Below are 27,352 nucleotides of genomic sequence, written 5' to 3'. Positions count from 1 at the left end.
CACTCCTCTTGAATATAATCTGAAATTGTTAAATACTTTCCTACTTTAGTAAACACGAGATAAGCATAATTTAATAACTAAGGATCAACATTATGACTAATTATTTCATAGTACAGAAGAGAAAAATCTGTGACACTGAACTAAATATGCAATGATGGCCCCTGTATATACTCTGGAACTTGGTTTATTAAATTCCTGATATTACCTTGACTTACTATTCTTTTGCCTTTTTCTCATAAAATTAGAGTCCCCAAATATGCAAGATAGCATATTGTAGCTGCCTTTCCATAAGTTACAGAAGCAAATACTGAAGAAATCTTTGTCTATGTGGTCTTTTAGCCCCCAATAATGTCAGCATCATAAACAAACAACATTAATGTTACCAGTCTATCACTTTTAGAAGCATTCAAAACACTCTCTTATTTGAGCATCAGCAACCACTTCAATCTCCTATGACTTCAACACTCTTTAATTTTGGATAACATTTATATCATGCTATAAGGATTTGCCAAGTACTTTACACACACTTTAACTCGTATGACCCTCCTACCAAGGCTATTATGTAGAGATGATAGCTATTACTATTATTATTATTTCCTTTTTACAGATGAGGAAATTGAGGCTTAGAGAGATCTGCCTATGATCACATAGGTAGTCATTGCTGGGGGAGAAGGCAGTCTCTCCTGTTCTTTCTTACCTCCAAGTCCAACATTCTTTCTTTCCACTATGCCACACTGCCTCCCTTTCTTCATTTACACTAACTTCATGGAGAAACACTGCCACCTTATGGATCTTAGGATATTGCCACTAACCATCACTGAAATTAATTGTGTTTGCACAACTATAACTGGCTGTGTGATTTAATTAAATAAATATTTGCAGGCAAGCACTGTTCAGGACAATGTAGACAAATTATGTATAAGGAACTTTGCTGAGCATTAATTCCAGTTTTTAGAATTTGTCAATGTTGAATATTTGAGTGCTAAAATCAAGGTTTTATAGACACGCATTCTCTCTCTCTCATTTGCAAATGTGTTCATATAAGAAATGATAAATGAAGACAGTATGTGTTGTTTTTGATGATCAAAGGACCAAATATCATTATGTTTTTACCTCAAATCACAAAGTATACTAATATAATGCAGAGAATCCTACAAACTAACCCAAGGAAAACCTTTTTTCCTACCCCTACAGCCCTAATCTAGAAAAGGGGAATTAAAACCATGCAAGTCGGCTTAAGAGGTTGAACAAAAGACAAGGAGGGTACAAAAAACAAATGATAAAAGACGCTTTCTCATTGTTGTAGGAGTTTCTAGTCAGCCCCTATTCCCAAACATCAAGTTCTATCTGCTTTCTAAGATGTATCTAATGTAGGAAAAAAGAGCTCTTCCACTATTATAATATAAGGAATATTTCATTAGGCTTTCCAATACACACACACACACACACACACACACACACACGCCCTTCTATGTAGTTATCACAGAAAGTATCAACAAGGACTAAAAAATAATATTTAAACCAACAGGACTACATGTATGTAAGCAAACTGAAAATTATAGTTAAGTAAATTAACTGTGACCCACTGCTCTACTTCCAATAAAATCAGCTTTTGACACCTCTCATGAAAAATGATACAATTTGCTAGTCTTAACGTTTAACTTTACCTGCAGTGCTTGTTCCTGGATATCTCGAAATAATTCCATATCTTTTTCAGTCATGACTTCCTGGCTTCCAAAAAGTCGCTCCTCATTTTCCTGTTTTCCATCCCAGCCATCCTGATTGTCTATAAATTAAAGAAAGAAGTTACAGGTTATAAAAACAATCTAAAGTTCTATGCCTATTTCAATACTTTTAGGATAGTTGGCCTTAAAGGTAGAGAAAGAGCTATATATATATATATATATATATATATATATATATATATATATATATATATATATATATGTAAACAAAATGTTTATATTTTGACTTAACGTTTCCACATAAACGTCACACATCTCATGTTAAATTCCATTATATTATGTTACATACAGAGAAAAAGGAACCCGGAACACAAGTAATTTAATTTGACATAGTATAAAGATTATAGTTTTATGTCTCTATATTTGTCATCATCCAAAGCTTATATTTCTTATCCCCTGGTACTACAGAATGGTGGCATATGTTAAGGAGCACATTAGTCTCACTGCCAAGAAAAACTGAATAAAAAGCTTGGCTACTTGGCTCTTTTAATATTTTATTTATTGAGAACTTCACAAGAAAACTACATTCTTATCCCTGCAGAAAGGGAGCCTTCACAGAAGTTATCTTGATCACTTAAGAACCAGTAATCATGAAGTACTTGATAGAGATGTAATCAACAATTCAATGTATAAACTAGATACTCTTTTGAAACACAAAACCCACAAACTTGAGAATCATATATGCTAATGCTCTGGATGATATGAGAATTTTATGTTAATAATCCACTAAGTGATATATCTTCAATTTCGCAAAGAAACCTATGAATAGGGCGTATCTGAGGTTTATGTAAATCATTATCTTTTGTATCTGAAGTTGACACTGTTGATATTATCATTTCCTCCGTGGATGAATGTGACTGAAAAGAGCAATTTGTGCCAGACGGCTCTTTTCACATAGACTCTACATATAGGCTTTCTGTTACTCATTCAAAGCACAAAGAAAGGTCAAAGACACACTCTTGACAACATTCCTAAGCTGAAAGAAATAATTAAAATCTGAAGCTATCTTATGAATTTAATGCCCCCTCTTGCACGATGCAGCTGTATGAGAGAATATTTTTGGTACTACAATAAGTAGTAGACAATCCAAAAAACATAGACCTTCTCTCAACCTCTACAACTCAAGAGAGAAAATTATGAAGCTTACTAAAGCAAATTTTTACACCTATTATAGGACTTCAATTGTATGTTATATTAAAAAATAGTTATTTCAAAAATACTTTTCATCATGATCTGCTCCACAAGGCCTTGAGTTCTAGCCCTTACCAAGAATATGGATGAGATCCATGAAATCCAAGGGAAAAAAAGTAGAAAGAGAAGATAAGAGGACTGAAACTTGGAGCACATCTTAAAGAATGAACCTCTGGGAACCCAAGAAAGAATAGTCAGACAAGGCATGGAGTAAACCAGGCAATAACAATGTCATGGAATTCAACAATGGAGAGACAATCCAGTGTTAGGGACATCAAGGAAGGATAAGGACTAAGAAAAAGAACCTCGGATTTGGCAATTAGAAGGTAACTAGGGATCTCAGAGAGGTCCATTTCAGTAGAATGGCAGGGACAAAAGGCTGAATGCTATCCTAGGCTACATGAAAAGACATAGAGGGTCCTTAATGGGGGTTTTGGGAAAAGAGACATGTGCAGTTAAGAGTCCTACTATGTTCTGTCCCCATAAGACCATACCTGTATTCAATTCTAGTGCCAAAACTGAGGGAAGGACATAAACAAGCTGTCACACTTTTAGAGGAGGGTAGTTAACAAGGATGGTGAGGAACTAGAGGACTACTCCATGGGAGGAATGATTAGCCTGACAAAAAGAAGAGGCAGGGAAATTTGACAACTGTTTTCAAGTCTCTTGAGGCTCATGTGAGACAGGGACTAGACTCAAAGGGCTGAATCAGGAGCAACATATTATAGAAAATCAAAACATTGGTTCAATGAAAAGAAAAATTCTAAACAAGAACTATCAAAAAGAGGAAATAATGTCTCAGGAGTTAGTGGGGACTCTTCTTCTCTGCCCCACCCCCCCGGATGTGTTCAAGCAAAGGACAGATGACAATTTGTTGGGGGTAGTGGTATAGAATGAACTAGATAACTTCTAATGTTCCTTTCAACTCTGAGATTTATAATTCTGTGACTGATCCCAATGACGACTACATTCTAGCTGGGAAGGAAGTGAAACACCACAGGAACTGCTTATATTCTTGGGTGAATGGTTGGCTGATCTCCCACTCACCTAAAATGCTCATTAACAAGGTGTAGAAAGAGAAATTATAGAGTACTGGAGCTAGAAGGGACCTTAGAGATCACCTATCCAGGTCCAACCACTTCATTTTATAAATGAATATATCAAAACTTAGAAAGGTTGACTGACTGCCTGTACTAGCAATTAGATTTGAAGATCTTTCCCATTCATTAATAGGCCACGTGACCTGCCTAAGCTATATATGGTGGGAGGAACTTCCTGAAAGGAAAAGGAAGTTATGTCACAGGAAATGCAGAGAGAGAGAGACGTTATGGCTGCTAATGGCCGTCCTCTTGATTGTTAGAACTGAACGGGCTGACTTAGCTGTACTGTGAGTCTGTTTTGGGGAAGATGCCAGCAGGGGGTTGGAGAGGTTTTAAGATGGTGAGTTTCCTGGCTGTTATATGGTGTTTTAAGTTCCTTGCTGTTATGATAAAGTGGGCTGACTGGCTGTGGGAGCTGAACATTTGGTTATGGGATATGGTTCTCTGGTGTCTGAATAAATGTCATACTTCTTTTACCTTCTTTATGGAGAGTCTCTCATACTTTGCGATATAGAACTACATAGGCATATTCATGATTATTGTTAATACTGTGTTTATTGCCTTACTGGTAGACTGCCCAAGATCACAATGAGTCAGAAAAAGAATCAATGACTCATCAGTTATTTTAAAAGCAATGAACATTTTAACTTTTACTCAAATGCCAAAATCATGAAACAATTTAAGGTACTTTTCTCTGATTTAATGTATGTCAACTTACAGTGATAAAATAATATGAAAGATATTTTTAACAAAAGATACAAATGGAGCTGAAAACACCAAGGATTATCTTCCATACTTAAAAAAAATCAACTGTTGGATCAAAAAGGAATGAGGAAGCAGTGAATACAGTGATTTGCCAACATATATCGAAGAGTGAGAGGACAAAGGTAAGAAATTTTCTAAGCAGTACAAGAACAAGCCTCTGTCATTCAACTTCTGAAGTACCCCAGTCTTCTATTCCTTATTTCCTCTCTATGCAACTGTTTTCTACCTCATTTACATAGTACAGGCCTCCAGAGTTAAGGTAAAAATGTAAACTAAAGCTAACTGTTGGGCTTATCTGGGCAGTTAGTTTTAAAAAGCCTTTTCTTACGTGACCTATGTGTTATAGCTAGTGTTTTCCCAGCCTTAAGTTTATGGAGTTCCTACCTTTATGCTTTGAAAAGTGGAAGCTTAGTTTGTTGAATAATGCTTTTTATACTGTCCAGTGAAAAGCAACAATGTAATTTTTTAAAATTACAAACGAATTTGCAAGATTTGAAGTGAAACATCTACAATCTTACTCCACAAATGTAAAGCCTAATTTCACCTTTCACAGTCAACAGCATTTTACTTTCAGGTTCTATAAGAAACAGATACACCACACACTTCTCTTTCTTGCAGCAATTCATTAACTATGTTCAAAATAACCAGCAAGCAAAGTTTCTGTCAAAAACCATTCTCTTCCCCTCTTCCAGTCTTTCAGCCAACCTATTCCTAAAATTTATCTCAGACGTTTTTATGTATTTAAATCTGTATCTTTAACAATTTTTCCTTATCTTTAACAATTTTTCTTGCAGCTAAAAATGTTTCTTCAATGCACAGAGAAATCAAATTTGAATAATTAAATATGATTCCAAATTACAGATCTTTAAGAATCCTTTTGCTGACAAGTGAGCAAACTCTTACCTGTGGGCCACTCTGAAGTGCTTGATTTCCTGTTGCCCTTTTTCCTGATCCTATATTGCTCAGAGTAGTCCACCACTTCCCCACGAGCTTTCCGCCCATCAGGGGAGGGGGTGAAGAATTTGGTAAGGCCGTCAATGAGCCCTTTGGTTTTCTTATTGAATTTCAGGGGTGTACTACCATCTCTGCAGAAGTCTAAGTCCATTTGCTCCAAATAGCCTTCTTCTGATGAAGATGCTGATTGGCTGGAAAGAGTGATTTTACGTTTCCGACCCCGACCAGGTCCAGTCCGAACTTTGCTGAAAGGGCCTTTCGATCTAAAGAATGATCAGGAAAAAAGAAAAATGTCAGAATGCCATCCTGGATGAGAAAAGTTGTTTGAAGCCTCTGCTTTATCCTATGACTAGTTGGTGCTTCTAAAACATTTCCAGTTCTTGTCAATCAACAAGCATTTATTTAGCACTTAACATGTTCCAGGCACTATGGGACACAAATACAAGAAGTAAACAAATCTACATTGAAGTTTCTTCCACTTCATGGTGAGGGGGTTATAAGATCAGGGCTTCTTAACTTTTTTGGTATCATAGGCCCCTTTAGCAATCTGGTGATGTCTACAGACTCTTTCTTGGAATAATGGCTTGTTGCCTACATTCATAACAGAAGAAAACACCAAATTTCAGTTAGCAGTTAGTGATAGTGAAGATGTAATTTTTTTTTCCCATGCAAGTTTATAGGCTCCTTGAAATCTATCCATGGACCCCAGGTTAAGAAGCCCTGTAACTAGATGATACTCCTGAAGTGCCATCAAGCAAAAAGTCTATGAGTCTACACACTCAATACTAGCTTTACGGCAAAGCATATAAAAGAATTATAGTTATACACACTCCACCCTTGAGAAATCCTGATTGCTATACTCACTCAGTATTACATGGTGATTTTCAATGGCCAAAAATTAAAGTATGCTAATTAGCATTAGCCCAGAAGCCCAGAGTTCAAAAATCATTGTGTTAGGGAAAGAAATGCTTTAATACAAAATACAAACTACAACACCTGAGCTATATATTCTTAGACTGCTAATGCTCACTCATACTTCAGAAGGTGCATTATCTTCATGAAAGAGTCAAGTTATTGTTAAGGAAGGGACTAGGCAAAAAGCCCTGCAGACCTAAGGATATATTTAATCATATTTTCAAGGCTAAAGCACAAACCAAACCATACAAGTCTATGTCCCCTGTTCTCTTCTTGCTAGCTACTATCTCTTTGCTTTTGGTCACAATGGAATACATGTTGAAATGGATTCTTTCATCTGCGTCTATCGAAGTCCCTACTTTTCTTTAAGGTCCAACTTAACAGGCACCTCTTTCATGAATGAAGCTTATGATTCACAAAAGGAAGAGGAAATCACAATGGATTTGTAGTCAAGAGGATCTGGGGTTCAAATCTTGGTTCTGCCATTTACTACCTGCGTGACTTTGGACAAGTCTTTCCTCCTTCCTAGGGCCTTGGTTTCTTCATCAATAAAATGAGAGAACTGGCCTAGTTGATATCCAAAGGTCTTTCCTATGAATATCATAGAATTCTATGATTTCAATATCCTATAGATAACAAAAAAACTAAAGCCAAACGGCAAAGAATCAATCTCTGAATCCTATTCCACCTTCACAATCAACTTAGTTCCCAGATCTTTGCTAACTGAGAATCAATGTCAAGCTGAATGGAGTTGTCAAAGGGCTAGTTAATCAGCAAGTGGTAGATCAGTGGGCTATATTACAGATATAGTTTACTAGATATAGCAAAACATTCAGCAAAGCCTCTCATGCTATTCCTGTGAAGATGATGGAGAAATGTAAACTAAATGATAGTGCTGTTAAGTGGATTGCAATTAGTTAAATGGCTATACCCAAAAAATAATCTCTAATGAAACAAATTTGAAGGTCTCTAGTAGAATGTTCCAGTGATTTTTGTTTGATCCTTTTACTATTCTCAAAGTGATTTTCTATCTCACTCACTGCAGCTGTTACAAGCCTTGTATGCCACACCCCACACCCTACCCCCAAATCTCAGAGCTTCATCTTTTATTGAGAAAAGACTGATCACTTGCTGCAAACTCCCTAGTCTCCTGTTCATGTTTTAAATTCTGTTGACATCATCTTCTACTATGTCCTCCTTTTCTCCAATCTCTGATGAAGATGTGGCCCCTTTTCCTACTCCAAGGCCAACCTTTCCACTACATGTCTTGATCCTAACCCTCATCTCCTCCAGCAGATTATCTTCATTTTTATCACATCTCTCTCTCTCTCTAATGTTTCTATTGGTTATTTCCCTGCTGCCTACAAACAAACTCAGGTCTCCTTAAAAAAAAAAAAAAAACAACAACACCTTTACTAGAGCCTGTCATCCTTGCTCTAGCTATCAACCTATATAGCTCTCTTCCCTTTTTCAGATAATTCCTTAAGCTATCTATACATACTACCTTCTACTTCTTCTCTCACTCTCTTTTAAAACCTCTGCAATCTGGCTTCTAATCTCATCACTCAACTGATCTCTCCAAAGCTATCAATGCTATAAGTGCAAAATCTGACAGTCCTTTCTCATTCTTCATCCTTCTGATTTTCTACAGTATTTGATATTGTTCACCATCCTCTCCTCATGGATATTCTCTCTTCTTTGGGTTTTCAGGACTATCCAAACATTCTTTTCGCCATAACCAAGACAGTTACGTCTCCTGCTGAAACTCCTTTGGTGGATAACACACATATCACGACCTCTAAATGCAAGTGAATCTAAGGCAAAATTCTGAGCCCTTTTCTTATCTCTCATCATTTTGTTTTCTCTTTCTCTCTTTCTCCCCTCTCCCCCCCCTCCCCTCTCCCCTCTCTCCACCTCTTTCCCTCTGTGACCTCATCAGCTCATATAGGCTTAATAATTATCACTACTGAGGATATTCCCATTGCTGTGTAATCAGCCCTAGTCTCTCCCTTAAGTTCCAGTCCAAAATTAACAAATACCTGATGGACATTTCAAATACAAATGCAACATGTTGAAAAGAAAACTCATTATCTTTTTCCTAAAACCACCCCTCTTCCAAATGTCCCTATTTCTTTTTCAAGGGCATCATCATCCTTTCAGCTACCTAGGTTTATAACTTTGGAGTCATCCACAACTTCTCTTACTCACACCACACAACCAATCAGTTGCTAAATTGTCTTTTCTACCTTCATACAATTCTCACATTCGTCTCCTTTTCTCCAGTCATATGACCACCAGTCTAGTTTAGACCCTCGTCACCTCTCATCTACATTACTAAAACAGTCTATTGAACGTTATCTCTTCCTTCTATCTCTCCATTCCAATCCATCCTCCACACAGCTGCCAAAGTGATGTTCCCCCAAAAAACAAGTCCTACAATATCACCCCTTTACTTAATAAATTCTAGTGGCTCCCTATTAGTGTAGATCAAATATAAGTTTCTTTGTTTAGCATTTAATACCCTTCACAATCTAACCCTAACCTAATCTTATTACACATTACTTTCCTTGAAAATACCCTGTAATTCAACCACACTGAATTTCTGTTCTTCATAAGCAACACTTTCATCTTCTTCTTGTCATGCCTTCTTTGCATGGGCCATTTTCCATGACTGGAACGTTCCCCCTCCTCACCTCTACCTCTTGGCATCTCTAGGATCTTTCAAGAACTCAGATCAGGAACCATTTTCTATATAAACTCTTTCCTGATGCCCATATCTGCTAGTACCTTCCCCTCCAAATTACCTAGTAATCATCTTGTATATGTTTTATATACATATCTATGTATGTGCATTTGTCTCTTCAGACTAGATACTAAGCTCCTTAAGACCTGGGACTCCTTCAATTTTTTCCTGTGTAACCCCCAATGCCAGCACAGAGTACATGCTTAATGTGAATGTTTGTTGATTGAATGGCTGATTAACATATGAGATAAAGTCAGTGATGACAGGCTTATCAAATTTACAGAGGTCACAAATCTAGAAAGGATAAATAACACAGTAAGTGACAGTCCACAAAAAGAAATTAACTAATTAAGACTATATTATCAAATCAATTAAGATAAATTTTAATATGATTAAGTTCTTACCCCTAAAGTCAAGAAATCAACTTTACAGGCACAAAATGGGGGGGGGGGGGGAGGAGTAAGGGGATGGAAGTAGGATGGCTATATAAATCATTTTTCTTGAAAAAATATGGGAGTTTTAGTTGACTGCAATGTCCATGTTAGTCAGCAGTGTGATATGGCAGCAAAAGAAGCTGCTGACACATTAGACTACATTAAGAGAATGTGATATATATGTCTTGAGGGGGAAGGAGAGGAGGGGAAACACGATAATTGAAAGCATGCCACAATGTCATGGCCCAGATCCATCATGAAGTTAGAAGAATTGGGGATTTTTAGCCTGGAGAAGAAAAGACTAAGAGGATAGGGGTGGGGGTCGGGGGGTTGTGAAGGCAATGGGACATGACAGCTCCCTTCAAATATCTTAAGTTGTCATGTGAAAGAGGGATTAGACTTATTCTGCTTGGCCTCAGAAGGGAAGCAACAGACAGTACCTGCAGAAATGAAAATTTAGACTTGATGTAAGGAAACACTTCCAAACAATTAATTATCCAACAGTGGAATGGGCTGTTGTGGGAGACAGTAGTTTCTACTTCACCAGAGTTCTCCAAATAGAGATACTGTTGGAGGGAACAAGATGGCCTCTGAAGTCCATTTGGAAGTCTTAGATTCATGGATGAACCAATCCTTTCTACAACATCCATGACAGATGGCCATCCAGCCTTTGCTTAAACAGTTTCATATCTACTATGCACTGTTGTCTTTGAAGGAAATGATCAACGGGATAATTAAAACTTCACCTAAGTGAACAGTGATATTTCTTATAAAACTACAAATTAGTACCACAGAAATTATTCAAGGAAGATAGACATATCTTCTTAAAATAGGCCCTTTCTTCCATTTTTCTTCTCTTTGATCCTTCTACAAATAGTACTTACACTGTATTCTGTTTCTTTAACCTGTTTTTGGGCCGTCCTATTGGATTGGCATAGCGCCGTTTTATCTGTGCTGCTTTTTTATGTAGAAGTTTTCTCCCTTTTTTCCGAGGTCGACAAATCTGACATATCCACATGCCTATAAAAAAAAAAAATCTCACATCAAATCAGTGCTGGGATAAGTAGTCTCAATGACTTCAAAAACATTAAGCTGACAGAAAATGTCATTAGACTTTCCTGAAGCCTGTAAAACACAAGGGAGTCCTAGGAAGGTCTAAATTCTACAAGACTGACAGGATTTTTTAAAATCATTCATAAAATTATACATGCAATATAGTCATTCTATTCCAAAAACAACAACAGCAAAAAAAAAAAAAACCTTAGTGAAGATGTCAAGGAAGAGCAAGGCCATTTTCCCTTCTATTATTATTCATTACACACATAAACACACAAACACATACCCTGACCCTTTCCCCACAAGTATTTGTATAATAGTGAAGTATATAAGCCATTCCCACCTTCAGAACCAGAGGAACTCAATGTACGTGAGCTATGTTAGGCTTTCTTTCACCAACAAGGTAAAAGCCTCAGATCAAATGCTACAAATTACAGGAAGAGGGTTGAAGAAGGTTAAAAATGAAACAAAGAATTATCAAATATTGACAGTTACCGTACCTTCTACAACATCATCTGTGAAAATTATAGGCAAGTAGTATTAAATTCATGCTACAGGAATTCTCACATGTATAAATAGAAAGACTACCTCCACTTCAGGGAAACAAGTGTCTTCCTACCTACAAGATTAACAGAATTCTCAAATAGAAAGCTGCAGAGAATTCTCTTATTTTAACAAGTGAAGAAGTTATCTTTCACCCACTTCCACAGTGTCCCTTTCCTTTTCCAGTTAGATTTCAAAATGCATCACCTTTTGGCATCCTGGTGAGTGGCGGATCACAGCATTCCATGTGAAAACCTCGGTCACATGAATCACAGAAGAGCATGTTATCCTACAAAAATAATGAAAAAAGGTAGTTCTGCTTAACGTTATGTAACAAAACATACCTGACCCATGTTTTCATGAACCCTCAATAGAGGGTTGCATTCTTGAATAATATGAGTCCAATGAATGAAAAAAAAGACACCTTCTTAATTTTGGACTAAGAGAGTGGGAGACCAATATGAATTAATGCAAAGGTGTACTTTACAAGATATTTTTAAAGAACCATAATTTAATTACTTTCAAATACATATAATAACCAGAACTAACCTAAAAAAAGTATTGTCCAATAGAGGTCCTTACAAAAACCTGCTTTAATTCACAGGTAAGAATGATCTGTCTCTAGTACACCAATTAATACCATGTAAACAGGTGCTTCTAACTTACCCCAGGGTATCAGGAAAACAGCTGGTTCTTCTAAGTGGTTTAAACATTCTATCTAGAATGCCAAATATCTATTTATAAACAGAATGTCTAATCGGGAAAGCAGAAGTACTTACTGCATTTTTGCCCTGGTCTCGACAAGAGCTGCACGTTTTACACTCAATGCACTGCCACCGTAAGGCCTTCACTCGAACTGTTAATTCTGGAGAGAACTTTAAACAGGATGGATGACCTATCAAAAGAGGATATGACTGACACTGAAACAATCATCATGGATTCTATTAGTGAACAGAAATGGCAATATACAAAAAAGGAGAATTAATCACAGATATATTTTACATATATGTATACTTAAGTATATGTGGAAATACATCTGCATTCTATTTATCTTAATATTTATGAAGACATTACAGGTGTTGTCCATTGTTGGATTTAGTTCTCCAGGTCAACTATTTAAACAATTTAGAAACAAAGGAAACATCACAATGGATTAAGTTTGGTAAAATCCAAAATTTTATTTATCCCATCTCATCACCGTATGTTGTGAGTAGTTCACAATATGAAATGGCCTTCCCATTATTGGTAGTACACTCTGAGTGTTATGATGAAAAAAGTAATATATTCAAAAAATATATACAGCGGCTTTATACATGACTGCAGATATGCCAACAATCAACACTTAAATAATGGAATAAAACTACAGAGGATCAACAACATAATGCAATTATCATTTAAAAAATAAACAAACAAGGAATATCAGGAAATTTTAAAGGGATTATTTGAAATAATGCAAGGTAAAGACCAGAATTAAAAGAATAAATGACATACTAATTGTTGTTGTTAATTGTTTTGTTGTTGTTACAATTATACAAGAAATGGCCAACAAGGCATAATGGACCAACCATAAGTACTAATCATAGAGTTAGGAAGATCATTCAAATCATGACATGATGTGTAAAATAGAGAAAGTAATACCTAGAGCCCAGACATCACAAGTTATTTGATTTTCCAACGAAATACTGAAATGTCTTTAAATGTGAAAGTACTATATAAACATTAGTTATTTTTATTAGTATAGGCCTGTGATTTCATTGGTGTAGGTAAAGTTATTCCACTGGCACAAATCAGTAACTTGTCTTTAACTTACACTCTCAGAGAGTTGCCCGGGGCACTGGAGGTTAAGTGACTTGCCCATCATGACAAAGCCCATTTATGTCCAAGACAATACTTTAACCCAAGTCTTCCTGCCTCCAAGGCCAGGCTCTATCCATTATATCAATGATCTTCAAAGTTGGGACTGGGGTATTCTGGCAAGGCCATGGCCTGAATCCAAGGGGATGTGTATAAGATTAGGCAATCTTAGGGCAAAAAGCTAGGTCTTATCCCATCTTCATCAAGATAGCTAATTGTAGGGCTGGACTCCAACATAACTACACCTAACCTTCCCCCTACACACATATTCCCCCACACCAGCCCCACCTTCCACTGTGCAAGTTCCAAGTAACCTTTCTTCTGAGATGAGTATAAGCCCCTCGGTATACTTTTAACCTAACCTGATTCCCTTATTTCCCAGGCACCACAAGAAGTGCTGCTCAGGTTGGAAAATTCATTCATTTTCATTCTCTCTCTCTCTCTCTCTCTCTCTCTCTCTCTCTCTGCCCCCCTCCCTCCCTCCTTCCCTCCCTCCTTCCCTCTCTCCCTCTCCCTTCCCTAACATTTATAGCTTTATCTGGATTTGTTTCTGTTTAAAGCTAAATGCATAAAATTATTTTTAAAAGAAAAATTTTTGAAAGTGATTTCAAATAAAACCTTTAGGATAAAGTATAATGTGTTCACTTCTAAAATGTAACTTTCTCCTCTAAAAGTGGATAATATGTTCTTATTTATGTTTGTTGGGGTAAAGGGGAAAAATAGGTTCCTCCTCATTCTCTTCATTTTCTTGCACAATAGGAAAGAATATTCAAATTTATAAAGCATAAAGTCTAAATAGAAAAAATATTATATCTCTACAAAATAAGCACAGTTATATTATAAATCCTAAAAGAGGAATTAGAGAGACAATATAGCATAATGGATAGAAAAGCTGGCCTCGCAATCGGGAAGATCTGGGTTCAAGTCATATATTGAATACAAACTAGCTTTGTGATCCTGGGCAAGTCACTTTAATCCCTATAAATTACAGAGAAGTTACTGATTTGCAATATTAATCATTATAATTACATAGAGTTCAAATGACTTTTGGCTTTCTTCTCATAATCATAGCCATATGTAATAGGTTCTTAATAAATGTTTATCTATTATTCTCCCCTTATTTTATTCTGCATCCATTCACTTTAAGTCTTCTCATGTTTCTCTTAATTCCTTATGTCCACTATTCCTTACAACAATATAATAGTATATTATATTCACATATCACAATTTATCCAGCCATTTCCAAATCGATGGTCAGCCAAGTTCGTTTCAAAATTTTCTAACTACAAAAGGTGCTATGAAAATTTTGGCACACTGAGGGCCTTTGTCTTTTACCTTCTTAGAGAGGTTTAATACTGGTATTGCTGGGTCAAAGGTTATATAGAAAGTTTAGTGTTTTTTCTTGCATAATTCCAAACTGTTTTCCAGAACGATCAGACCAATTCACAGCTTCATCAATAACACATGATTGTACTTGCCTTCCTAGAACCACTCCAACATTTATTATTTCTGAATTCTATCACCTTGGCCAGTTTGGTGAATGTGAGATCCCAGGTTCATAGGTTTAAAACATCCAGGGTCATCAAATCCAAAACCTTCATTTTTTATTCAACCTCAAGTCTAATGACTCCAAATTCGGTGTTCTTTCCAAAGCACTTCACTTTACGTTGCTTTCATTTACATTTTTCTTATAGTTAGTGATTTAGAATAATCTTTTAGATTGTTGTTGATATTTTCCAATTCTCCTATTGAAATTGTTCATAATCTTGGACTACTAATTTATTGGGGAACATCCCTTGGTCCTATATATTTGTGTCAATGCCTACGTGTCTTGGATATCTGGCTTTTTTAAGAGATATCTGGCGCAAAGTTGTTTTTTCCCCTAAATATCCCAGTTGCATTGATTTTATTCATGCAAAAGCCTTTTTATTTTATGTAGTTGAAATTCTCTATGTTTATCTTTTATGATTATCTCTATCCTTTGTTAGTTAAAAATTTTCCCCCATTTATAAAAGGCATCATTCAATTCAAATATTTATTAAGTGCCTACTGTGTACAGTGCATAGTGTTCCATACTAGGGAAACAAAAATGACACAGTTCTTTTTCTCAAGGGAGATTATAATCAAATAGAGAGCATGAGACATGTACAAAAAACTATAAATAAACTATACAATTAAATGGGACAGGGGAGGTAAGACCTGTATATCAATATAAGACAAAACATAAGAATTCCAACAGCCTAAGATTCTATAGAAGAGGACTGCTCAAGAGAGAGGGAATGGATATTCTCAAGTACAAAGTTCTGATAAATAATATGAATGAAAAAAGTAGGAGCATCTAAAAAAGATTGATGTGGCTATATGGGAAACTCACAGGCAAACTGGTAATAGGAATATACAGAATACAGAAATAAATGCAAGTAACTGTCAACTGGCAATCACAACTTCATGAAACATGTGAATAACTAGGTTTATTTCAAGAGAAATGAACATGCTTGTGGAACTCTATGAATAACATAATCTAAGACGAGTACCAAAAAAAATGGCACAATCCTCTTAAGAATACAGTCTATAACTGTAAAGCCCAGAATGAGCTGAGGTTTTTTATGAGTTATAAGGACAAGGAAAGGAAATTTTTAGTCAGTGTATGGGCAAGAGGACAGTCAAAGGATAGATGAGACCACTGCCTAGCATAGACTGAATGAACAACAGAACTACTCACACTCCTAATTGGGCTCTGTTTTCCAAGAAGAATGATATTCATTATTATGAAGTGTAAAACAAAGAATGTTTGACAATCTCTTCTAATGTAATGGCTTCTTCTCTACTGCCTACAAACATGCCCAGGTCTCCCCTATTCTTAAAATAAACCTCTACTCCCTTCACTAAATACTAGCTTTCAACTATAACTCTATTCCATTTTCAGCCAAAATCCTTGAAAAAGCTGTACAAACTCAGAACCTGCAATTCCTCTCTTATTATCTCATTTATAAACTCTCTGTCTATAATTCAGCTTCCTACCTCTTCACTACACTGAAACTGCACTCTCCAAAGTCAATCAGTCAACAAGAATTTATTAAACACCTACTATCAGCCAGGTACTAACTAAATGGCTCAGGACACAAAGAAAAGAAAAGATAGTCCCTGTTCTCAGGGAGCTCAAGGTCTAATTGGGGAGATAGTATGCAAACAGCCACTTACAAACAAGATGCATAAAGGATAAACCGAATGATCTCAGAGGAAAGCACTAGCATTGAGGGGGATGGGAAAAGGCATCTTACAGAAGGTGGAATTTTAGCTGAGATTTGGCATGGAAGACAGCAAGTGAAAATGCCTCAGTGTCAAGAGACGGAATATCTAGTGCAAGAAACACCAAAGAGTCTAATGTACTCTGATTACACAGTACTCAATCACCAAATCTACTATCTTCTCAATCATCATCATTTTAGATCTCTCTGAAGCATTTAACACTGCTAACCACCCTTCATCTTATGAACACCCTTCTCCTCTCTGGATTAGGTAGTAGCATAGTAAAAGAGGAAAGAGTGCTGAAACATTCTGTGTATTACTAACAAAATCCAACAAGAAGAGACAGGAAAAGACATTCTTTTCAAAATTATTATAGAATGTAGAAAATACCTGAGACCACTTAGTAGGATACAAAAATCATACCACCATAAACTCTATAGAAATAAAGACATAAAAATAATTGTAGTGATTTAGTCACAGTTGTCATAGGACTCCAATATAACAACATTCACCTAGAGAAGACATTCTTGTCTTTTTTGTTATAAACCTCTTTTGGCAGTCTGATGAGGCCCAGGAATTCCTTCTAAAAATGTTTTTAAATTCATAAAATACAAAGAACTACAAAGATACTGAAATTCAGTTATCAAAATAGTTTTAAAACCAAGTTCATGGATCCTAGGTTAAGAACACCTAATCTAGACGGGGAAAAGCTTATAAATTTTAGGGGAAATAATGAAAAAAAAAAAGAGGGAACCTAACAGTACGAGATCTTAAGGCACACTATAAAGCAATCATCATCAAAAGAACATTACTAGTTAAAAAAAGGTGACTAGTGAAATATTTTAAGTACAGAAGTTCCCAGAAGAAAATGAACATAAAACCATATAAATCCAAGGCACCAACTAAGAAGACTCAGTATTAGGGGGGGAAAGTGGGGGAGGCGAGGAGAAACTAGAAAGCAGTCTGACAAGAATTTGGTTGAGCCCACCATCTCATACCATATACCACACAGTTCTAAATGAATACATGGATAAGATCAGGGGTTCTTCATCATTTTTGTGTCACAGACCCTTTTTGGTAGTCTGGTGAAGCCTATGAAACCCGTTCTTAGAATAACATTTTTAGATGCATAAAATATATAGGATTACAAAGGAAAACCCAATTATACTGAAATACAGTTATCAAAATATTTTTAAGACAAGTTTAGTGACCCGCAGGTCAAGAACTCCTGAGCTAGATTTAAAAGGTCACATCATAGACAAATTAGAGGAACTGAGAAAGAGATGACTTTCACAACTAAGGATAAGGAAAGAGATCCTGACTAAAATACTAGAGATGATCTAAGCTGGGAAACAATTTTTACAGCCAGTGTCCCTGATAAAAGCCTCATTTCTAAAATATAGAGAGAAATGAGTCAAATCTATAAGAATACAAGTCATTCCCCAATTACTAAATGGTCAAAGGATATGAACAGGCAGTTTGCAGATGAAATTAAAGCTATGTATAGTCATATGGAAAAAAAGCTCTAAATCAATATTGATCAGAGAAATGCAAATTAAAACAACTCTGAGATACCACCTCACACCTATCAGATTGAATAATATGACAGAAAAGCAAAATGATATATGTTGGAGAGGATATGGGAAAATTGGGATACTGATGCACTGTTCCTTCAGTTGTGAACTGATCCAACCATTCTGGAGAGCAATTTGGAACAATGCCCAAAGGGCAAGCAAACTGCATACCTTTTGATCCCATGATACCACTGTTAGGTGTGTTTCCCAAAGAGATCAGAAAAAAAGGGGAAAAGGACCTACATGTGCAAAATATTTACAGCAGCCCTTTTTGTGGTGGCAAAATATTGGAATTTGAGGGGATGCCCATCAATTGGGGAATAGCTGAACAAACTGTGGTATATAGATGTAATGGAATACTATTGTGCAATAAGAAATGATGAACAGGCAGATTTCAGAAAATTCTGAAAAGATTTGTACATACTGATGCAAAGTGAAATGAGCAGAACCAAGAAAACATACAAAGTATCAGTAACATTTTGTGATGATCAGCTATGAATGACCCAGCTCTTCTCATCAACACAATGATCCAAGACAAGTACAAAGGACTCACATGAAGGAAAATGCTATCCATATCCAGATACAGAACTGATGGACTCAGAATGCAGATCAAAGCATATTTTTTTCACTTACTTTATTCTTTGTCATGTTTTTTTTCCTTTTGATCTGTTTCTTCTTTCACAACTGTGACTAATATGGAATTATGTTCTACATGATAACACATGCATAAACTACATCAAACTGCCTACCATTTTCAGAAGAGGGGAGGGGAAAGGAGGGAAGGAGAAAAATGTGGAATTTAAAATCTGATAAAAATGAATGCTAAACATTTTCTTGACATGTAACTGGGGAAAAAATAAAATACTATTAAAAAATTTTGAAAAGAATTACTGAATGCCATTTAAGTCATACAACTGCATTACCTCAAAAAATCTCAACTGGGCCCTCACTGCTGTATTCCAATACTTTTACTTATCCTTGTTCATCTCTCTCTTGCATGTTTCCCAATAATTTGGTATCTAGCTTTTATCACTACTAACTAAATGAAGCTCTAAGGTCAATAATTGATTCCAAACTCCTAAATCCAACAACCTTTTCCTCATCCTTCGTTGTTCAGTCATTTTTCAGTCGTGTCTGACTCTGTGACCCCATCTGGAGTTTTCTTGGCAAAGATAGTGGAGTGGTTTGCCATTTCCTTCTCCAACTCATTTTTTACAGATGAGGATACTAAGGCAAAAGGGTTAAGTGACTTGCCCAGGGTTCACACAGCTAGGAAGTGTCTGAGGCCAGATTTGAGCTCACAAAGATGAGTTAGGAATGACTCCAAGCCTAGCACTCTATCTCCTCTGTACCACCTAGTAGCCCCTCTAGACCTCATTTAGCATTTGGTAATGCTGACCATGATACTACTGTTTAAATGGGTTTTCGTGACACTGTGTTTTCTGTGTTTTTTTATTCCTACACGTCTAACCAATCCTCAGTCTCCTATGCAGCATCACCACCCTTGTTTAGTGATGCATGTTAACAACTATATACCCCTGTTCATGTCTGCTTGATCAACGTCATACAAATACTGTATTATATGTCAGTTATGCATTATATTACTGTTTATTTACATATATGCTACTGCTTAATCATTTTGTTAGTTTATAAGTTCACTGATGGTGTATTGCTAGTTTGCATTATTTTGCTGTACTTTAGAAACCTTTGCTGACTGATCATGCTTCTTTGCTTCTGTTCTATGAATATGTTTATATACTGCTATGACATGCATGTAACAGGTCGTCCTGCATGCAACTCAGTAAAGTAGTTACTAATACAGCCTGCCAAGCAATGTTTTGTGCTCTGTTGTCTACTGCTTATACTACTACTAAGGCATATTTACTGTAAATGCAACCCCGAGATGATTATCTGAGACACTGGGATAATCATCACACTTCTTTAAAGTGCTGATGTTTGAGTGCTTGAGCTATGTATTGACAGTTTTTAAGTCTACCACAATTTTTGCAAGGGGCTGAAAAATGTGCTGTCCCTGGGGAGGAATGTAATCTACCTTTTGGAGCTATGCCAAAGGACTTGGGGGCAGGGCTGTCTGATGACACACTGTCCCCTCTCTGGCATTCTTTAAACTTCAAGACGATTTCAGGCTTTACCTAATGTAAACCCAGAAAGACTCAGATCCTGACCTTTAAAAAGGAGCTTGTGGATAAGAGGGGCAGAAGCTAAGCCAAGGAAGTGAAATATTGGGAACACAAGAGCCTTTGACATTGTTAGCCAGTGAAGAATGGCAAAGGTTGGAACAAGAACAGAGAATCAAATGAAACCTACATGCTGAATTTTGCCAGAGGGCTGACTGAGCATCATCAGGCATTGCCACTTCTTTTCTTTTTTCTTATAAATAGTATTTTATTTTTTCCAATTACATGTAAAGATAGTTTTCAACATTATTCAAAAAATTTTTTTTAATTTTAATAAGATTTTGAGTTCCAAATTTTTTTCTCTCCCTCTTTTCCTCCCTACCCAAGACGGCAAGCAAGGCTATACATGTGCAATCATGTTAAACATATTTCCACATTAGTCATGTTGTGAAAGAAGCACCATGAAAAAAAAAAAAGTGAAAATAACATGCTTCTATCTACATTCAGACTCCATAGTTCTTTCTCTGGATGTGGATAGCATTTGCCATCATGAGTCTTTTGGAATTGTCTTGGATCACTGTACTGCTGAGAAGAAGTTAAATCCATTATAACTGATCGTTGCACAATGTTTCTGTTACTGTGTACAATGTTCTCCTGCTTCTGCTCAGTTCATTCTGTATCAGTTCGGGTGAGCCTTTTCAGGTTTTTCTGAAATCCTAGGCATTGCTTTTCACAAATGAAAGGTTCAAGCCCAAGAGCCAGGAGGAGAAAGAATTCCAAAGCCAAGAAGTGATCAATGGAGATTCAAGAATAAGGGCATTGATGAGACTTTCTTAGAGATTGGAAATGGAGGGGAGACAAAATGTAGAAAAATAACAGATTTAATGCACTGAGGTTTTATAAAAGCAATTTAAATTTTGTCAGTGCCACCTGTGTAGGTGTCTGAGCTGCATATTTAATTAAGTGAACAGAAAATACATTCATAGACATATTCCTTGTGAGCCATAAGACAACAGGAAGTTCCAGACTACAAAGAAGGCCAACAAAGCAAGAGCAACTTTTGCTTCCAAATTAACTCCTGAACAGCGCCCATTCCAGGCTAGGGTATGAAAAAGACAGCAACTGGGCTGAGGAAAGAAGCTGCCCAAAGGAAAGCCACTAGCCCCAAGAAGGGAAATGAAGTAAGCTTATACTCCAACCCTTAGATTTGGGGGCTCCTCAGATGGTTTGTGGGCCTCTGTGGGCAGTCTTTGAGAATCCAGGGCCATCTCCACGGCATAATGAGGAATCAGAACAGGTAGTGTCTTATATACTCCAACTGGAGAAAAATTCAGTTATTTTCATGAGGGAAAAGAAATTCTCTAGCAAACTATACAAAATTGCAAGGCAAAAAGTTAAAATGAAACAAGTTCTATAATATAATGACCACTGACCTCTCCTAAAAGTTCATTTTTGACAGAGAAAAGGCTATGTTGTAGTATGTGAGAAAAATATTTGCTACTGTTGGTGGTGTGATTTATTTTAATGAACTCTGCCCTTTTACTATGTCCCCATTCCCATTTTTTTTTTGTTCTTCAATGTAAACTACAACTACTAAAGAGCAAAACCAGAAATCTTCCTTGACTCTTCCCCTCTTGCTCAACCCCCATATCCAACCATTACCAAGTCATGTCATTTCTATTTCAACAACATCTCTCAAATCTCTTTCTCTACACTCACAAGACTACTACCTTCCTAAATCAAGCCTTCATCACCACTTAGCTGGACTACTGAAATAGCCTCCTAACTGTTCTCTTGTACCCAGGCTCTCCCCTCCCCAATCCTTCCCCTACACAGCTGCCAAAAAGGTATTCTTAAACCACAAGTCTGACCATGTCACTTCCTTACTCAAGAAGCTTTACTGGTCCTCAAATGCCTCTAGGATAAAACACAGTCTTTCAAGATGTATCTCCAACCTATGTTTCCAAATTGATTACACATTACTTTTCTACAATTTACTCGCACCTCCCTATGTGTATTCCACCTTCAGTCGCTATCTTTGCAAAGACTAGCACCCATACCTGTAATACACTCTTCCCACCTCCATCTCTTAGAATCCTGATCTGTCTTCAAGGCTCAGCTCAAGCATCACTTTCTACACGAAGCCTATCCTGACCCTCCCAGTTGCTAGTACTCCCTTTTCTATCTCATCTCTGAAAATTATTTTGCAGTTACTTTGTATATATTTATCTGTGTTCCTGTTGTTTCTTCCCAACAGAGTGCAATCTCCTTGGGGGTGGGCATTATTTTATTTTTGTCTTTGTATCCTCCAGTGTCTAGCAGAGTAACAAAATGCTTATTGAATAAATGACTGAATAAATGGTGATGGGATTCAATATAATGCCACAAAGCAATCAACTGAAGGAACTAGGGATGTTTAGCCTGAAAGAGGAAAAACTTGGGAGGGAGGGGGCAGGTAATAAGGAAAAGGGCATACATAATAGCTGTCTTCAAGTTTTGATGGCCTGTCATACTAAAATTGAGGTCAGACTTTTTTTTTTGGCTGAGCCCTAAAGAGTAGAAGTAGGACCAATGTCTCAAAATTACTAAGGCATATTTCAACCAATAAAAAAGATCACCCTCACAACAACTGGAGCCCACTGAAAATTAAACTGGCTGGCCCTGGCAGGTGGTAAGTTTACTATCACTAGAGGTCATCAAAGAGAAGTAGAGGACAACTTGCTGAAGATTAAAATGGATAAGGTGCTAGATATGGAACCAAGAGACCTGTGTACAAATGCAGCCTCTCTCCACGATCACACTAGCTTTGTGTTATCATGGACAGATGAAAACCTCTTCATCTGTCAAATAGGAACAATAATACTTGTACTACCTACTTCACAGAGCTATTGTGAAGAAAGCACCTCAAAAATTGGGGAGGGAGAAGGTAGAAGAACTGGACCAGTAGTATGACTGGTTTATGTTAACTCTGGATGAAGAAGCTCCCTTAATACAGATCGGCACCTGTGCTGCAATTTAAGTGATTTGCCCAGGTCACACAGTCAGTATGGGAGGTGGAACATGAACCTAAGTCCTCCTGATACTGAGACTACTGCTCTATCTACTCTATACCCTCATTGTCTCAAGGATTTTATAGCAATAAATAAATGAATTATTATTATGTTGTTGTAGAAGAGACCCTAACTGAAATAAGGGTTAGATTACATAACCTATGACGTTCAGTCAAACGTTTACATTCTATTATTTTATTAGGAACCTGCATGATTCTATATAGGTCCGAAAGTGTTCTGATATATATGAAAAGACCATTTTTAATAGAGAGAGGATAGGGAAAGATTCAGGAAGGAGTTGAAGGAAGGGGTTTCAGCAAGCAGAGTTGGAGGCAAGGAGAATGGTCACTCTAGAAATGAGAAGGAGAAGGAGAAGTAAGGTCAGAAAGACAGAAGTGGGTAGGCTGATAAAAGAGGAAGGTATTAGTCTAGTTTGGCTGTAACATATTTGGAGGGAAGTAGCATGATAGAACACTATAAAGTCAATGATTGGAGTCAGATTGCTAAAGAACCTGAATACCACAATTAAGAATTTAAACTTTATTTGAGAGTAACAGAAAATTGCTATAAGGTTTCTTTAGCAACTGAGTAACATAATCAGGGTACTACATTAGGAAGATTATATTAGTAGCATTATTAAAGATGAGTTAGAGAGAGGAAAAACTTGAAACAGGGAAACCAGTTAGGAGGTAGGTACAATAAAGGCAAGAAACAGTATAGGCCTGAACTAGAGTGGAAAGGGAAAGACACATGAGAAATAATGTTCAAGCAGAATCGTCAGAATTTGAAAATAGAGAAGTCGTGGGAATGAGGAAAAGTGTGATCAACTACGTTAAATCCTGCAGAAAGTTCAAGGAGGATAATAATGAATGAAATGGATTTCAATCAGGTCAATGGATGTATCCATAAGGAAGTCCTTAAGTGCTCTTGGATAGACTAGTTTCGGTAGGGTGATGGGAATGGAACCAAGACTATAAGGTGTTGAGGCATGAATAAGTACTTCAAGAAGTGGAGGCAGTGAGTGTATTTTAAAGGGGAAAAGGGAGTTTTTAATATAGATTAAAGATATCAATGAAAACAAACCTTAGGAGGAGTTTAATAACTTATGTAGCCATTCCTGTAATATAAAGCAGAGTTCTTAGAGTGCAAAGTGATGGTGTTTCTGGGGGTGGCAGGTTGGTGGGAAGCCCCTTTGCAAAAATCTTGCTTGGAGGCACAAAATTTAAATTGACACCGCTGCTCATTAAATTGCTGTGTCAGGAATCTATTTTCAATGTGATAAATTCAGGTTCACATTAGGGAAAACAAATTTGGAATCATCCCAGTCCCATTCATCCTGGCAAAACTGAGCAAAACAAATAGTGATTATTAAAGAAACCAGCAATAGCTCCAAAATGATTTGCAGTTCCTCCTAGCAGATGTTTCATGAGCAAGTATGAGGATAAACAGAAGGAAAATTAAGTCTACAGAAAGTTGTGGGTTTTTTTTTAATCACTAAGGATTGAGTAAAACTAACAATGTATTCATCAAGCTAAACAAAATTTGGGTCACACACCCAGATCACCCAGTCTAGGTCAGGCAAAAGGCTGCTTGGCTAGACTCTCTTCCCAGAACCCTAAAAGTAAAATCATACAAATTATAACTTAGCTCATTCAGGGAAAGCATATGAACTGTGTTAACCACATTTTACTATGTCTCTTGTAACAAGCTGTATAAAGAGCATAGAGGATCACATACCACTGTTGCCACAGTCAGCACAAGAGATGAGCTCCTCTGGTTTCTTCTCTCGGTTTTGTTCCTTTGTACCAAGACAAAAACTACAAATTGGAATTGGTTCAGCAACTGGCTGTAAAAAAACAAACACAATTCATTCATATAGATTACACTTTTCAGTAAGTTGGCTATTAAAAGCACAAATTTACAAAGATAGCCAAATTGCAGTCCACAGCTCCTTGGAGACAGAAGTTTGTCTGTACATAAATGTACATGTATGGCTGTATTTATTTCTGCCCAAAACTAAAGTGACTTCATTCCATATGGGCTGAACTCATAACTTTGAAAGATACGATATACTGATCACAATGAGACTGGAAGAAAAAATATGGATGCATTACTGAATCCATCACCCACTACTCAGAAAATTATTCAAATCAAAAGAAAAGCAACATGGCACGGAGGATAAAATACTGGACCTGAAGTTAGTTAGACAGGGTAATAATCCCAATCTGTGATACTTACTAGCCGTTGACCACAGTCAAGTTACAACCTCTCTGAGCCTCAGTTTCCTCATCTGTAAGATAATGAGTCTGAGGTCTCTTCCAGCTCTAAATGTAGGTCCTGTGAGCTTTTGACTGTATGACCTATGATACAACAGCATCTTCATAAATGAAGGCTGGTACATTGTGACATCAGCATTCTAGATGACAAAAGGAAGCTGGAATCAAAGAGAAAATTAAAGATCCAAATGCTGGTCATGTGGGTCAGGCATCATAGGGTTAGAAAAAACCAAGATAAAGGAAGAGTGCTACAAAAATAGGACAGAAAATACAGTAAGCTAAAGCTGTTACCACAGTTTAACTAGCATTTATTAAGCCTTGCAATATACCAAGTGAATTTGTTTCTGTCTCTGTGAGATGGACTAAATCTCAATGCTCAAAGGAAAAGGACAAAAAGAAAAGGTAAAAGAGAAAATGGGAGGAAAAACATATAACCATTCTACTTCCAATTAAATGAGAAATCATCCTAGGGCAGTAGAAAGAGCACTGAACCGGAACCTGGAAGCCCTAGGTTTGAATTACAGTCATGTCACTTACTTTCTGTGTAACTCCAGACAAATCATTTTACTTCTCTGGGCCTTAATTTCCTCACACAAAATAAGAGTTAGATTAGTTGACTTCTAAGGTCCCTCCTAATTTTAAATCTACAATCCTATTATCCTAGAGGTTAAAATGTAGCATTATATTGATTACTACTTTATACCACATTTGTTGGTAACATGAAAAACCCCATTGTTAAGTATTAGGTCTGTCCAGGCTTGAAATAGTATGAATCCCAAGTTTTATGGGGTGTTTTTTGGTTGGGACCTGTGATTTCATTAGTGTAGGCCATTCAAAGTAAGAAAATTGCCTTCTCCATTGCAGATCAACAACTAGACAACTAGACTTAAAACGATGGCTGTGGTACTGAGGGATTAAGAGAACTGCCCAAGTTCACACAGCCAGTGTTTCAGAGGTGGGGCTTCAACTCAGATGCTCCTGACTCCAAGGCCAGTCACTCTATCCACTACCGCCACATTGCCACATTTATCATAAGAATACCGACCCTACAGCCTGAAAGTATATTCCTAAAGTAAAATGAAGGTCCAGATTGAAAATCGCATAGACCTAGATAAATATTCTCAATAAACTGGAAAGAATAAAAAATTTCCTATTTTTTTAAATATGTGAGATTACATTCACAGTTTTCTAAATAACATCATTTCCTACTGTTCACTTCTAAAATCATATCACAAAGATAACAGATTAGTATGATGCATTTTGTTGTTACCCAAATAAGACTGTACGTAAATGGTCATACGAAAGCAACTTTGATGACATACAATGATAATGAGACTTTAAATAGTTTCTAACTGTTTTTTCCCCATTCCCTAATCATTTCAGCAAGTATTGGCAATTTGAAACTAGTCATTTGGTTTTTGAGCTGCAAGTTAAAACAATTTCAATAAATCATCTTGGTTGCAGCGAAGAGTCTGTGAGACTTTTTGCACCCAATTTATTTCATGATACAGCATTACTAGGTTGAGGTAAATCTTCTATCACCACCTATTTGTAACCTAGCTTGACTCTTGAATATGTTCAATTAGACTATTTGAGCAATGACAATGCAAAACAGGAGACAATCTTCTATGTCAGTCTCCCCAAGCTTTTTCATAAGTTTAGTCCTAAATATCTGCTTGTCTCCATAACTGCTATCTAAATAAACATGTAATCAATACTAGATTTTTGAGGCAACTTTATAGCAAATAAGTAGGCGTATAATTAA

General features: G+C 36.6%; 1 protein-coding gene across 3 annotated transcripts in view; it reads right to left on the bottom strand.

The window, feature by feature from the left end:
* Positions 1–27,352, bottom strand: part of KAT6A (lysine acetyltransferase 6A) — a 147,615-nt gene that overhangs the window by 53,586 nt on the left and 66,677 nt on the right. For 2 of the 3 annotated variants that reach the window (XM_036748772.1, XM_036748771.1), the window contains 6 exons: positions 25,049–25,157; positions 12,226–12,341; positions 11,654–11,735; positions 10,732–10,867; positions 5,705–6,018; positions 1,668–1,786 (listed from right to left, as the gene is read on the bottom strand). In XM_036748772.1, coding sequence (XP_036604667.1) covers positions 1,668–1,786; positions 5,705–6,018; positions 10,732–10,867; positions 11,654–11,735; positions 12,226–12,341; positions 25,049–25,157 — 876 coding nt within the window. Of the gene's footprint in view, positions 1–1,667; positions 1,787–5,704; positions 6,019–10,731; positions 10,868–11,653; positions 11,736–12,225; positions 12,342–25,048; positions 25,158–25,549; positions 25,669–27,352 lie in introns of those variants that run through there. The other variant, XM_036748773.1, reaches the window with a different exon arrangement.

The sequence above is a fragment of the Trichosurus vulpecula genome, chromosome 3 (assembly GCF_011100635.1).
Source record: "Trichosurus vulpecula isolate mTriVul1 chromosome 3, mTriVul1.pri, whole genome shotgun sequence".
Lineage (NCBI taxonomy): Eukaryota > Metazoa > Chordata > Mammalia > Diprotodontia > Phalangeridae > Trichosurus > Trichosurus vulpecula.
This window is presented reverse-complemented; position numbering and strand designations above follow the sequence as displayed.